The sequence below is a fragment of the Plutella xylostella genome, chromosome 30 (assembly GCF_932276165.1).
Source record: "Plutella xylostella chromosome 30, ilPluXylo3.1, whole genome shotgun sequence".
NCBI lineage: Eukaryota > Metazoa > Arthropoda > Insecta > Lepidoptera > Plutellidae > Plutella > Plutella xylostella.
Window position 1 is genome coordinate 5,935,938 of NC_064010.1, and position 14,685 is coordinate 5,950,622.

Consider the following 14,685-nt stretch of genomic DNA (forward strand, 5'->3'; position numbering starts at 1 on the left):
CCTTCCTGATTCTGAAATAGTTCAGTATGATTATTCTTACCGTACAAGCCATTACCTATGATTTTTTTTAAATGATCTTTCAGAAAACCTCCTATTAATCATGAGCGAGTGTTTGTGCTGGTAGTGGCGGAAACAATAATTATAGCTGAGGGTTTGTCACCACCGGATTGGAAAGGCTAATGCACCGGACGCATAGTTTAAGAAACAAGGGATACGTCACGCTCCTTTCGTTTTCCCTGGTTCTCCTACGGTGCGGGGCGGTCACTGTCTAAATCGGAAAACGAACGAACGAGAATTCAGGATCGGCACGCTTAATTCAACGAGATAGTCATATAGACTTTGACCGCTGCAGTTTCGTTTTTCCGAAGCTTATTCTGAGCGTTGCGCTAACAACGGATCTATCTAATATATTTTATCTCTTGATTGCTTGTCAATTCTCGTTCGTCAATTTAGAGAGTGAGCCCCTAGTCCCTTAGGGAAACCAGGGAGAACGGAAGGAGCGTGCCTCACCCCTGTTCCTTACACTATCCGTCCTGTGCATCTCATTGGCCAAAAGGACCACGGGTCTTATAGAACCCCCTGGTAGTAAGGCAGTAGACGCATACCATTCTCCTGGCGGCCCAGTTGGTGAGGGTGACGGCGGCGGCGGCGGCGGCGAGCTGCAGCGCCATGATGGCCAGCGACGCGTACAGGAAGGACCACGAGTCCGCCACCAGCGCCGCGCGATGCGGCTCCGCCTCCGGGGACGACCTGCGGGGGGGGAGGGAGTGAGCATCTTGAGTAAAAGAGATAAATTTATAAAAGAAAGAGAAGAGGGAGATCCTCCACCAAGGAACGGCTAGCAATTGAACGAGTGCTCGGCCGAGGATACTGACTCGGTCACTCAGTCACTCTACTCGGTAGGTGTAATCAGGGTTTAATGCACAGAAAGCACAAATACCTCTTGGAAGAGTGTAGGCTGGTTTAGTCAATAAAGAGTCATTGTTTCTAGTGCACATAAAGTACATTTTACACTCACGGATTATCAACCCTGGCTTACGAGACGCCTAGAGAATTTTTCTGATATAGTTTTGTCCCAGCAATGATTTCAAAACGAGTGATTTCGATACGCAGTAATATATATGTCAATGTGTCCCAGATGATTCTTACGATAATTTGCAGGAATCATTTAAGTAGGTAAATATGTACCTATCTAAAGGATTTACTTTTGTGAGCTTTGAATTCAGTTAATAATTTTGGAAGGTTAGCAATCGCTATGTAAGGTGTTGGATGAGGAAGATCGAAAGAGTGTTGTGGCGCTTTTGTCCAGCAGTGAAAGAAGCGTTACTTAACAATGATGACGCTATAAGCTTCGGTACTCACACTCGCTCGCCTCCGCCGAAGAACACGAGTATGTTGGCCCTCACGGTCTCCTCCCGCTTGCTGCGGGTCACGAACAGCGCAGTCAGGTCGCCGTAGATGCTGATGGCGGCCACCAGGCACCAGGCGCACAGCACGCCCAGGAGCACGCCCGCCACCGTCGCGGCTATCTCCAGGGGGGACGCGTAGCGCCACTGCGGGAGAGAGAGAGATTGAGTACGAGGTACTAGGGGTATATAGGGCGTCTAGGAGTAAGGCTAGCAGTAACAGAGATCTTCAGGAGGAACGAGTGCCATCACTGTGGGAGGGAGAGGGAGATAGAGATGTGTATGAAGTACTAGGGGTGCAGTGCGTCTAGGAGCGCAGGGCTAACAGTAACAGAGATGTTCAGGAGGAACGAGTGCCATCACTGTGGGAGGGAGAGGGAGATAGAGATGTGTATGAAGTAATAGGGGTGTATAGTGCGTCCAGGAGTAGAACAGTTAGATCTTCAGGAGGGATGTGTAGCGCTAGTGTGGGGAGAGGGAAAAATAATATAGGAGATATTAGGAGCATAGGCATAACTACTTATTCAACGCGATAGATTGCCTATTGCAGGCAACATCATCATCATCATCATCATCAGCCTATAGCAGTCCACTGATGGACGTAGGCCTCTCCTAAAGCACGCCACTGGATTGCAGGCACAGTGAGGCCGAAATCAGACTGATCGGACCACAACAACCGCATGCAGTCGTATCAACCACCGCAGGCAGACACTATATTCAACTACATCCAACGAGCCACCACACCGCGGACTGTGCAGGAGTAAAGGCCATTGCGCCTTCCGCGTCTCACACTCATATTATTAATCTGTGGTGGTAGTCACATTCTCAGCTGCATAATTTGGGCAACAAATTAAAACTGCAGAGCAAAGTGACGCGGCACTTTGTCTCACAAAAATCACGAGTCGAAATGTAATCGCGACCACTTCCGACGACCTCTCGTTACCTCGCGGACGGACTCAAGTGTTTGATTATAATCACTATTGTTTACACAAAAAGGTCACAGTCTTAGTTACCTACAAGATAAGCTACAGGTGGGTACCAAAAGTACCGATCTTCTATAATGATCGTTATTATGTCCCCTATGGCAAGGCAAAGCTCTTTCCTTGATAAATAAAAAAAAATACATGCAGACGAATTGAGGACCTCGTCCTTTTTTCGAAGTCGGTTAAAAATACATTGCATTGATAGGACTAATATTTAAAAAAAGAATACAAATAGATACCTTATATTAGAAATGGTTGGGTCTTGTATTGTATTATTCCGAACTGATCATCAAACCATTTCTAATCTTTTGATTCAAATTCAAATCTTTATTGCATTCCATAATTAGTGTTACTTACATAAGGTGTTAAAATAATAAACAAGCGATCATTATGGACCCATATGGATTCATTCTTAATCATTAATGATTTTCATGATCCGTCAGCACTTGGGTGTTTGACCAATGAAAAAATATATAAATAGCCTCTATAAATTATGATATAACTATGGAGTCAGACAACCTCTGGGTCAGGGCTGTGAGAATTTTTACAGCATTAGGAGTTTTTTTAGTTTACTTGAATTTGTATATTTTTTAGGGTTCCGTAGCCAAAATGGCAAAAACGGAACCCTTATAGTTTCGTCATGTCCGTCTGTCCGTCTGTCCGTCTGTCCGTCTGTCCGTCTGTCACAGCCGATTTACTCGGAAACTATAAGTACTACAGTGATGAAATTTGATGGGAATATGTGTTGTATGAACCGCTACAAAAATATGACACTAAATAGTAAAAAAAAGAATTGGGGGTGGGGCCCCCCATACATGTAACTGAGGGATGAATTTTTTTTTTCGATGTACATACCCGTGTGGGGTATCAATGGAAAGGTCTTTTAAAATGATATAAAGTTTTCTAAAAAACATTTTTCTTAAAGTGAACGGTTTTTGAGATATCAGCTCTCAAAGTCGTAAAAAGTATGTCCCCCCCCCTCTATTTTTATAACTACGGGGTATAAAATTCTAAAAAAAATAGAGGTGATGCATGCTAATTAACTCTTTCAACGATTTTTGGTTTGATCAAAGTATCTCTTATAGTTTTTGAGATAGGTTGATTTAACTGTAAATTATATTTGCTGCTACGGAACCCTTTGTGCGCGAGCCCGACTCGCACTTGGCCGGTTTTTTGCTTTCCGTGAGACACTTGACTAATTCGTGATTTCGAGCAAGTTCATATTTTAGATAACATCACACCTCTAGTGATGGCGTCGCGCCGTCGTAATAAAATAAAAACAGATGGTCTTATTTTGATCGCAAAAGATTATCCGCTATTGTTCTGTCTACGGTTTTAAGGTTATCCGCCGCCGTGAAAAAATATTGTTGAATTAAAACGATAATCAAAGCCATAAATATTGTAAGATGGAAATCAAAGTTAATTTTAAATTGAAACAATTGGAAATGTCCAGAAAATCGAAATTATTTCCTTATAATTATTTTAAAATCAAATTATAATATGTATAAGTATGTCAGATAAGCTCTACCCGATACAAGGAAATAATAGTCAGCATCACTGAATTGTAAAATACGAGAAGATAATCGCTCGTTAACTCGTAATTATTCAATTATCATGTGCTATTGCACATAATAACTCTGCTTTTCAACTGACAAAAAACCTCTCAAAAACTTATGATAAGTAGATACGTGTTAAGATTTTTATTAAGTTTATTTATAAATAGACGAAGTAGTTAGGTGTTTTTTGGTTTGTAAATATTTAATCATTTTTGCGCAGTATTTGGCGGAGTGTGTTTATAATAATGAATAGTTTCTGAAGGGCACGGTCGGCGCCCTTTGCGGAAGCGGCCGCCGCCGCGCCGGGGGCCGCGAGTCGCTACGACATTAGACAAAAAACTAGACTTCTCATGACCCCTTGTTTGAAATTCCTAGGCAGTCATTGCCGTGTTTATTATAATGTATTACGTATCTAAGTGACTGAGGTTGCACGTACACTATGATCTCTGTTCTAAATAACTCAACATAAATCTGGTATCAATATTCATAATCAACACATAGTCATTTATATTGAACGAAAAAGGATAAAATAAATTACGACGTGAATAATTATTAATGCGTTAGGATGGTAAATCCACTTTAGTGTATATCGGTAGACGCAATACAACCAAAACTACGACATAATGATTGTAATTTCCGTACATGTTTATTTGCGTTTAGAGTCGGTGCTTCCGGCCGCAGTGGTCGTCATGTTGTGGTCGAGAGCGATGATACGGCTATTCAAGTTACTAAACCACACGGAAAGATGGACCCATTGTTAAATCGGCCTGAAGATGCAAGTAAATGTACATTCAAAGAACACTCAGACATAGCTCAGTTACCGTCGTCATCAATAAAATTGAGTTTTACTTACAGTTGCGTTTTATCATCAACGTAGGTACCTAATATTCCAATAGTAGATTGATTGATATATCAGTAATTTTAAACGGCAAATAAACTGAAACTGACAACGTTGTAGGAAATATATTAGATAGGTAACTAGGTACACTGATTAAGAAATCATTGTGAAATTAAACATGATAATTGAGACTGTGCACGTCACGTCACAGGTACAACACAACTCACTAATGGAAATAGCACCGGAAGTGTCAGGGTAAGTTACCATTGTCAGCTTTGTTTGCATCGAATAAAATAAAAGTGATATTATACCAATTTACAAAGTTAGCAACTTTTTACAAACTTAGCAACTTACAAACTTAGCAACTTTCGATTTTGTTTTGTTACAATGTTTACATTTCTAGAGCTTTTCATAAAATCTACAAGAAACCTACCCCATTATTCATTCTTATTATTAGAACAATGGACAACATTTCAAAAAACTAAAGCTGCTATAAATCTAAAACCATTTCGAGATTTAGCTCTAAAGGCCATAAAAAAAATGTTTTTGTATTTTTTGGATGTATCATTTTCGAGAAAATCATAAAATAGTAAAAAAGTGCTGATGACGTCATGCATCAGGTGCGATGCATTTTGATGATCATAGCCTATAGATTTAAAAACAAAGTAACTGTCACTTTCATTTTTGATTGACGTTGACGTTTTATCGAGTCGTTGTTGTTTATTTGGGTCATTTTCATAAATTCTGTTCGGACACTTTCTGACTATTTTTTTTAATTTATCACATAAAATGGTTAGTACTTATTAAGAGATGGCCTCTATTTAATATGTCCCAGAGCATGCCACCGCCTACACAGCTGAAAAAATGCTTCTGCTATTTTTTTTACATGATATGTACCTACTTTGTATCATCAGAAATATCAATGTCATTTGAAAATGACCCATTTGTTGGTTGGCATGTAAACAAAGTTTAAATGTCACTTGTCAGTGTCATTTATGTTTTTTTTCGAGACTAAGGCAATAGACAATAATAAAAATTGAGCCTAATATGTGATGTCACTTCCGGTTTTAAAATAATTAACTTTAAAGTTAAAAATAACATGCAAAAATTAATGTATTATACAAAATAAAAAAATACGAGTCCTCTAATTTTTTATAAGCTTTCCGAATAGCTCATAATAATATAGGGTAAAGAAAATATAGGGTAAAGAAAATGAAATGTCCATTATTGTTCATTGACAGAGATCGACAAAACAGTTCAATAGCAAAAACTTCCTATAACTTTTCTATGATTAAGGGGGATAGTTTGTAGCTAAGCGACTGTCTCAGGCAATGATAAACAGAAAAGTGTAAAAAAAACTTGTAATAGTCGTCGAAATCAGATTGATGATCCTTTGATTTCGCCACTGACACATGCGAATGCACACAAACTGTGTGATCAGTGATGTAACATCTCGCGGAGGTCGTCGGCCGGCGGCGGCGGCGGCGGCGGCGGCGGCCACGGTCAAGTCCGCGAGCCCTGCGGGTGCCACTTCCAGTTCCATTCACTACTGTTAGCTGTACAGAAGCTGTTATTACATCACATTGCGTAAGTAGATTTTATTCTAGCTGGTGATTTTTATTCGATGGAAATTCTGGCATAAAAATTCGGACCTCTACTCTCCAGCTGGTAGGATCAGAATTCCGAACGGATCATAATGACACTTTGAGGGCTAATGCTAGTTTTTATTATCACTATCATCATCTTCCTGATTACATAATATTATATGTAAGTATTTTGTTTAAATTGAATAATAATAATGATTTAGCTTTGGATCTAATGATAGATTTATTATATTAATAATGTCGTTTGTGTTGCACTATGATGTCACCGTATTGATTAGGTTTTAAACAATTTTATAAACACTGAAGATACTTACCAGATTTTTTTCGATATTGAGTTTTTACTTATATATAGTTTAGCATTTAAAATTGAATGTATAAATATAAATTTTACATAAAAAAGACTTAACTACGTACGATTAATAATTTATACGTATAAATAAATGCAATAAAATGTTTACTTTGAATTTCCCAAATCCGTACAAAACAACAAAATAACCATAAAGTTATTTTTATATTTAAGCGCCGTGGCACAACTGTAAAATAAACAAGCAATACTGATAATATCCCTTAAATTGAGTCAGTTGAGTTTACAATTGCGTGTAAACAGATCAGCTGGACCGGTCCGCAAGTGTGCCGGGGGCTTTCCAGCGAGCCACATCCGACGGCTGTGAAGGCGGAATATCAGGGGGGTCACTCTTACCCTATTTATAATATACTAAGTTTTGAAGCGCTGCCTGCTGCGCGAGCCACGACTCTATATTTTTGTGTTAAACGTGCCGATTGCCGAAAGCTCTCATTCGTTAGTTTTTCGTCAGAATAGAGTAACTGATATATATGAGGTAGGTAGCAAACTATAGCAATAAAACACAGTGAACTTGACAAGACGAAGGCCGGTTTATTACTGACGATGTCACACTGGCGTGTCGCGCTCGCAGGCGCGTTCATACACCACACTCCTTCCTCCTTATTCAGAAACCCTAATAACAACATCAATATATTATTAGTAAGTAATATAAGTAAGTTTAACCATATTATGTTTAATTAGTTCTAATAATAAACTATATCTTATAATTAACTTTTCTTAACCTACACTTACGCAATGGCCTATCACGATCCAACAACAAACCGTCATCACCGGGTGTGTCGTGTTCCGGCGTGGCTGTTGGTGGCTGGATCGCCGAGTCTACCGTGGGCTCAGGCAGTGGCGTGGCATCAGTTACAACCTCCTGAGCCTCTGCCCAATGGTCCTCTTCCCCTTCTAAATCGTTACTTTCAACCGTGTCTTGTGGCAACACATTTACAGTTTGGGCTGAAGAGTGAGAAGGTGACCTAATCTCAGTTGATGTTGGAGGCAGTGGTAGTGATAAGCCTACATCGTTGTGGCCTCCTACGTCTGCGGTATCCTGATTATGAGCCATGGTAGAACCGGTGTACTTTCTAAGTTGGTCAATATGACGCTTACATTGTTCATTATAATCTATGGCTAACACTGTAAACATTCGGTTACCTAATATACCTAATATTTTTCCTAATGTCCAAGTTCCTTTTCTTGCAACATACCATCTTAGCCACACGGTTTCACCTACCTTCAACTCCCTTGAACAACTTATCAGGCTGTGAGTTGATTTCGATTCGTAATCGGGCAAAACAAGATCTAACCTTGACCGTAACTCTCGGCCCAACATCAACTTAGCGGGTGAACTGCCCGTCGCACAGTGAGTCTTATTCCGGTAATCAAATAAGAATCCCAACAGCTTATCATGTAAATTAGCTTTAGTACAATTGAAATTTTCTATCAGGACACATTGTAACATTTTCTTACAAGTTCTCACTGAGTTTTCAGCTTGGCCATTGCTGCACGGATGGTAAATAGGTGAAGTTACATGTCGGATGCCGTTGTTAGTACAAAAATTTTGAAATTCAGCGGATTTTATCTTTACATCATTATCTGATACAATGGTTTTTGGCATGCCGTACCGACTAAATATTTCTTTCAATTTATTTATAAGTGCATTAGTGGAAGTGCCCCCGTCCATCGATAAACATTCTAGCCATTTGCTATACGCATCTACAACTACTAGGTAAGTATTGGAGTTAAATGTTAAATAATCAATGTGCAAACGTTGCCAAGGAGACGATTCACGCGGCCACGGCGCGGGAGTCGCTCGGGGCGGCGCGCTGCGCACACTCGCGCACTGCGGACACGCCCCCACCCATGCTTCTATATCCTTATCTATTGAGGGCCACCAAAACCGACTACGTGCCGCACTCTTACATTTTACTATGCCAAAATGACCCGTATGTAGTTCTTGTAGCATGCGGTGACGAAACATTTCTGGAATTACGACTCTGTGCCCGCGAAATAAACATCCATTTTCTACTTCTAGATCGGCTTTGCATTGAAAATATGGTAATGTCGATTTACATGAAATTTTTCGTGGCCACCCATGGTTTACATACCTAATTACCGTCTGTAATAATTTGTCCCGTTCCATGGCTTGTTTTATCTCCCGAAATGAAACTGGAGCTATGTTTGCGTCCAAGAATTTGAGAAAAGACAAGTCGTCATCTTTCGCGGTGACGTCACTCTTACATTTAGAATTAATTTCCGGTATCGGTGCGCGTGAAAAAAAATCAGCTACAACGTTATTTTCACTACTGATGAATTGCACAGTATAATTATATGCTGATAAGAATATCGCATACCTTTGCAAGCGCGATGCTGCCATAACTGATATGCCGTTCTTTTTTCCAAATATTGATAAGAGCGGCCGATGGTCAGTTTTTAAAATGAACGGTTCCTGTCTACCATATAAATATTGGTGGAATTTCTTTACACCGAAAACTATAGCCGTAGCTTCTTTTTGTATCTGGCTATAGTTTTTTTCGCTTGTAGACAGTGACCTTGAAGCGTACGCAAGCGGTCGTTCCTCGCCATCGGACGCGATCTGAGACAATACGCCGCCGAGCCCGGTAGGACTCGCGTCCACCGTCAGCACGAGCTGAGCGGTTGGGTCCCAGTGCGCTAGGATACGTTCAGAAGTTAATTCTTCTTTCATGGACGCAAATGCGTTCTGATGACGATGTGTCCATTCCCACTCTGCACCGTCGCGTAATAATTCGTGCAAAGGGCTTAACAGGCTGGAAGCTTGTGGGACGAAGCTACGATAATAATTAACGACACCTAAAAATCGTTTAACTTCAGAAACGTTTGTTGGACAGGGCGCTTTAGCGATGGCCTCAACTTTTTTGGGACATGGTCTTATGCCATGTTTATCTATGACATATCCTAAGTACGTTACACTTTTCTGGAAGAATGCACATTTCTCTTTTTGTAGTTTTAACCCCGAGTCACGAAGCCGCTTAAATACTTCGCGTAATCTTTTCAAATGTGTATCTTTATTTGGACCAGTGACACAGATATCATCTAACCAAATGGTTACTCCGTCCAGCCCTGCCATGAGGGATTCCATGGATTTTTGGAATATAGCTGGAGCGTTTGCAAGACCATAGACCATACGAGTATATTTAAATAGTCCTTTGGTGGTGCTAATGGTTGTGAGCTCCTGAGACTTTTCTGATAGCTCAAATTGGTTAAATGCGTTGCTTAAGTCGATTTTTGTGTAATGCTCCCCACCCCTTAAGGTTGAAAATATGTCCTCTATTCGAGGCATCGGGTGTTTTTCTACATAAATATCTTTGTTCAGAGTAACTGAAAAATCACCAGCGATCTTAACTTTTCCGTTCTCCTTAAGAACTGGTATGATTGGCGTGCCATATCTCGAAAAGTCAACTGGTACTAAAATACCTAAACCTACTAATCTGTTGATCTCTTCATCCACTTTTGGTTTCAAAGCAAATGGAACTGGTCTAGGTTTAAAAAACTTTGGCTCCGCTCCTTCTATAAGTTTAAAATCTACTTTAAATTTATTAAATCGCCCTAACCCTTCCGACCATAGCTCTTTATATTCATCGATTAACTGGGGCACTTCTCCTATACATTGCTGTTCTACAGTAACATTATTATTACCTACTGTAAAATTCACATTGAACTCAGCCATAAAGTCGCGCCCTAACAACGGCGGACCACCATTTTGCACAACGAAAAATCGTATTAATTTTGAAATACCCGAATATAACACTGTTGTCTCAAAATAACCCAAGGGCGTGATTTTATGGCCGTTGTAAAGACACATTTTTACATTACTTTTTTGGAGTGGGAACCCTGAGAAGTGATTATAATATAGTTTGTCAGAAATTACTGTGGTTCCTGAGCCCGAATCCAATTCCATTGACAATAATGAACCGTTAACTGAGACATTTAGCTTAATTGGTTGGTATGAAACGTACCTTAGGTTAAAAACCGCACATTCTTTACACTCGTCGCACTCACTTTCCTGAGAAGCCTCTGGTTCAGTGTCCAGTTTGTGCAGACCAGAACGCGTACCTTTATTTTTGCACACTTTTTTTAAGTGGCCTTTCACACCACACACTTCACATCGATAATTACGGTATCGGCACCTGTATACGTTATGGTTTTTCAACCCACATATCGAGCAGCGCGGCTCGCCATCGTCCCTCGCGACGGCGGAAGCCGCGCCGCCAGCTCGCGCCGCGTCGCCCGCTCGCGCCGCGCCGCCTCGCCGCCCGCTGCTGCCCGCTGCCGTGCTGCTGCTGCGGAACACCGGCTCCTCCTTCACCATCGCGGCGCGCGCCTGTCGCGCGCTGGCTGCCTGCTGAGCCACCTCCAACGCCTTTGAGAGCGTCAGGGTCTTCGCGTCCATCTCGAATAGACGGTCTCGCTCAGCACCCACATTCATGCCCAGCACGAACTTATCACGTAACAGAGTGTCGAGCTCGGTGCCGAACTCACAGTTTATCGCGAGGCCCCTCAGCCGCGCCGCCCATGACTCGGCAGACTCGTACTCGCCCCTCGTTGCGTCGTAAAACTTCGCCCGGTCGGCGAAGGTAGACCTCCTCGGCGTGAAGTGGTCGCTGAGCGCCTTCACCAGCTCATCGTACGTGACCGCCTCCAGTTCGCGCGGATATACAAGGTTCCGCGCCAGGCGATAAGACTCATCATTGAGATGCGTCAGTAGCACTGCACATTTGCTATCGTCCTTCACACTATTTAATTTGATGAATTGTTGCAATCTACTTTCGAAAATCTTCCAATCCTGCATTTTACAATCGAAAATACCGATGTTTCCAATGAAATTCGACATTTTATTTGCGCGGGTCGTCAATTCGTCGCCAGATGATATATATGAGGTAGGTAGCAAACTATAGCAATAAAACACAGTGAACTTGACAAGACGAAGGCCGGTTTATTACTGACGATGTCACACTGGCGTGTCGCGCTCGCAGGCGCGTTCATACACCACAGTAACCCTCTCGGCACGCGCCGCGAGCTGACACTTCACGGAAATGAACCGAATCACATAAGTTCTATCAAACTACCTAATATATAATAATAATACTTTCCCCAACAAATAGTACATCGGATCTTTTTTCGATCTTTCTCTAAACTTTTGCTACTGTATAAGGTACATGATACATCACTTGGGAAGGCTCCGTTTGTGCATGACCTACCTACCTAGAACTACCGAAACCAAATGGGGATAAAGTTATAGCACTGTCCTTAAATTCCACAGGGGAACCTAGTTACCGAGATACAGCCAACTACCTAACTAGGCGACAGATGTCAGATGCAGTATTTAGCCTCAAGTCTAAATAGATAATTATAAAATGTTCCATATTAGGAGAATCAAACCTACATACATAGATAAATCGCACAAATAAAACTTTAGACAAACATTAATTGGACTGACTAGACGCATAAAAGTTCAAGGCGATTACAAATTATGCGGGTAAATTTTCTAGGGCCAAATGCAATTTTCCATCAGACTCGGAAAATTTTCACGAAAATATGTATTTTAATATTTGTTAGTATTTATCCTCTATTAGCAAAATACGCACATTTTCCTTATTGCGTATAAAGTTACTGGTTATTACGTTACTAGTCTACACGTCGGACATTTTGCATACTCGGCTCTGTTCCAGCACGCAGCCGGCAGCTGATGGGGGTTTCCTCGAGTACATTACACGATCGACTTACCCAATGTATTTCATACTGGTGTGTGGCTATTATACCAGTGGACAGTTTTATTAATGACCACGTTATACACAGTCAATTTCGTATGATAATTTTGTAGCTGCATTTATAATAGAAGTGACGTTTTCTTAACAATATACATACTGCAACTGGCTGTCAGCCAAAAAGGAAGGCTAACCGTGGATAATCTAGATGCCATCTAATCTTTATCTGCTATCTGGAATATGTTAGCATTTTAAAATGATTAGGTACCTCTGTATCCCTCGAACCTACCAAGGGTTTGATAATTGATTTAGAGCTTCATAAATTTATTAGAAGGACCACAGCAGCTTAAGAGTCAGTCAACATAAAAAAATATTATTGTAAGTACATTTATAGTCCAGTCAAGGAATGAGGTGTAGAGTGCGTGAGCAGGTAACTCAGCGATTCCTTCAGAAACTTGTTCAGGGGGCTTAGGTTGTTAACATACCAAAAGTCCTGACTCCTAGGTGATGAGCGGGGGGGAGGAGGGGGGGATAAAGATACGAATTTTTGGTTTTTTGCTTATATCTCAAAAACGGTGCATCGGAGACAAATATTATAAACTACTAAAATGAAGGTCTTAAAATTATCTAAAACTTTTATATCATATGTTTTTTTCTAATTACTAACCGTTTTCGAGCTATTACCCTCGGAAAAAATTGAAATTTACAAGAAAAAGTATTCATGTCAAAAAATTCATAAACATTGCATCATATTGTCTTAACCAATTCATAAACGAAAAAAATGAAGAGGAAAAAAGTTGTAGATTTTTTTATTCCCTTTTAGAATATATTACATATGCTGGTCAATGTCCAACCCGCCTAAAGTTAGAGCTATTTTAAACTTGCATTTTGGTAAAGTCACTGACATAGCTCACCGAATTAGTAAGGTTAAGTGTGAGTAAAATAGCTGTACCTTTAGGTGGCTTGGACATTAACCAGCATTATGTATATATATTCTAAAAGGGAATTTAAAAATCTACAACTTCTTTTCTATTCATTTTTTTCATTTATCAATAGGTTTAGACAATATGATGCAATGTTTATGAATGATTTGACATGAATACATTTTTCTTGTAAATTTCAACTTTTTCCGAGGGTAATAGCATGAAAACGGTTAGGAATTAGAAAAAAACATATGATATAAAAGTTTTAGATAATTTTAAGAACTTTATTTCATTACTTGAAAATATTTCTCTCCGATGCACCGTTTTCGAGATATAAGCTAAAAACCAAAAATTCGTACCTTTATCCCCCCCTCCTCCCCCCCGCTCATCACCTAAGAGTCAGGACTTTTGGTATGTTAACAACCTAAGCCCCCTGAACAAGTTTCTGAAGGAATCGCTTAGTTACCTGCTCACGCACTCTACACCTAATTTTGAGTCATTTATTGACTGGACTATTACTATAATATACATAATAAAAACCGGTAAAAAAGTAGATAAATAATGTTAAGTATTATACATAATATATTTTTTACATTATAATATGTTACGCAATTTTTTTGGTAAAAAAAATGAATTATTCTTTGGAGATAATCAGCCTTTAATTGCTCAGTGTTCAATCAATTTGTTACCCCAATTAGCTACGCTTTCGCGCACGTGAATTTCTTTCAGAAATATAATTTTGCAGTAAAGTAAAAAAATATGTTTAGTAGGTACATAATAGTACAATAGTAGTTAGTAAAAAGCAATATTGATTATGAGCCACCCATCTAGCCTCGTGCGTATAAAATAATTAGTTTTGGTCCGTGCCGAATGTTATTCACCACACTTTTAAGCACGAGTATTTTAGATTAATAGGCCGGGTGGTTCACCAGCCGTTTTCCTGTGTGCTTTTATTATTACTATCTGACTCAAAGTAGGTAGGTACTATGACATAAGTAGGTGTCTTTGTATGTGTCACTTTTGGGGAACCTCGCGGCTCGCTGCAATGAACGCTTTTCCGGTATTACAGTTTATTAGTACCTAATAATAGGGAAAATTTGTTTTGTAATTTTGACCACTAGGTCACATAAGCAGTTACGTTCAAGATGCAATAAACACAATAAATGTATATATTTCTTGTTAAATTATTATTAAAAATATCCGCTTATAACTAATAATAACGTTTTAGAAAAAATCTATACAGAATAAAATTACTTAGGTACTTAATAAGTATAAA

The 14,685-nt window shown here is 39.9% G+C and overlaps 2 protein-coding genes across 5 annotated transcripts in view; both read right to left on the minus strand.

Moving 5' to 3' along the window:
* The window catches only part of LOC105391050 (multidrug resistance protein homolog 49), a 53,304-nt gene that overhangs the window by 28,236 nt on the left and 10,383 nt on the right, over positions 1 to 14,685 (minus strand). The window contains exons 2-3 of the mRNA XM_038121443.2: positions 1,363 to 1,553; positions 606 to 750 (exon numbers count right to left, since the gene is read on the minus strand). Of these exons, the coding sequence (XP_037977371.2) occupies positions 606 to 750; positions 1,363 to 1,553 (336 nt within the window). The remainder of the gene's footprint in view (positions 1 to 605; positions 751 to 1,362; positions 1,554 to 14,685) is intronic.
* LOC105383898 (transposon Tf2-1 polyprotein) lies at positions 7,263 to 11,772 on the minus strand. Of its 4 annotated transcripts, none has more exons than XM_048632094.1 (2): positions 10,738 to 11,772; positions 7,263 to 7,364 (listed from the first exon to the last, which is right to left on the minus strand). In XM_048632094.1, the coding sequence occupies exons 1-2, from the start codon at positions 11,610 to 11,612 to the stop codon at positions 7,352 to 7,354; spliced, it is 888 nt and encodes a 295-aa protein (XP_048488051.1). In that variant the 5' UTR covers positions 11,613 to 11,772; the 3' UTR covers positions 7,263 to 7,351. The 4 variants fall into 4 exon arrangements, with proteins under 4 accessions (XP_048488051.1, XP_048488050.1, XP_048488049.1 ...); XM_048632093.1 differs by having other exon boundaries at positions 7,263 to 8,843; positions 10,631 to 11,772; XM_048632092.1 differs by having other exon boundaries at positions 8,848 to 11,772.

Excerpts from the sequence above, each read along its gene's own strand:
- LOC105383898 (XM_048632091.1), bottom strand. The coding sequence starts at position 11,612 with ATGTCGAATTTCATTGGAAACATCGGTATTTTCGATTGTAAAATGCAG. Across the intron at positions 8,724-8,764 it reads CAAAGCCGATCTAGAAGTAG|GAAATGTTTCGTCACCGCAT; the intron begins AAAATGGATGTT and ends GTCGTAATTCCA.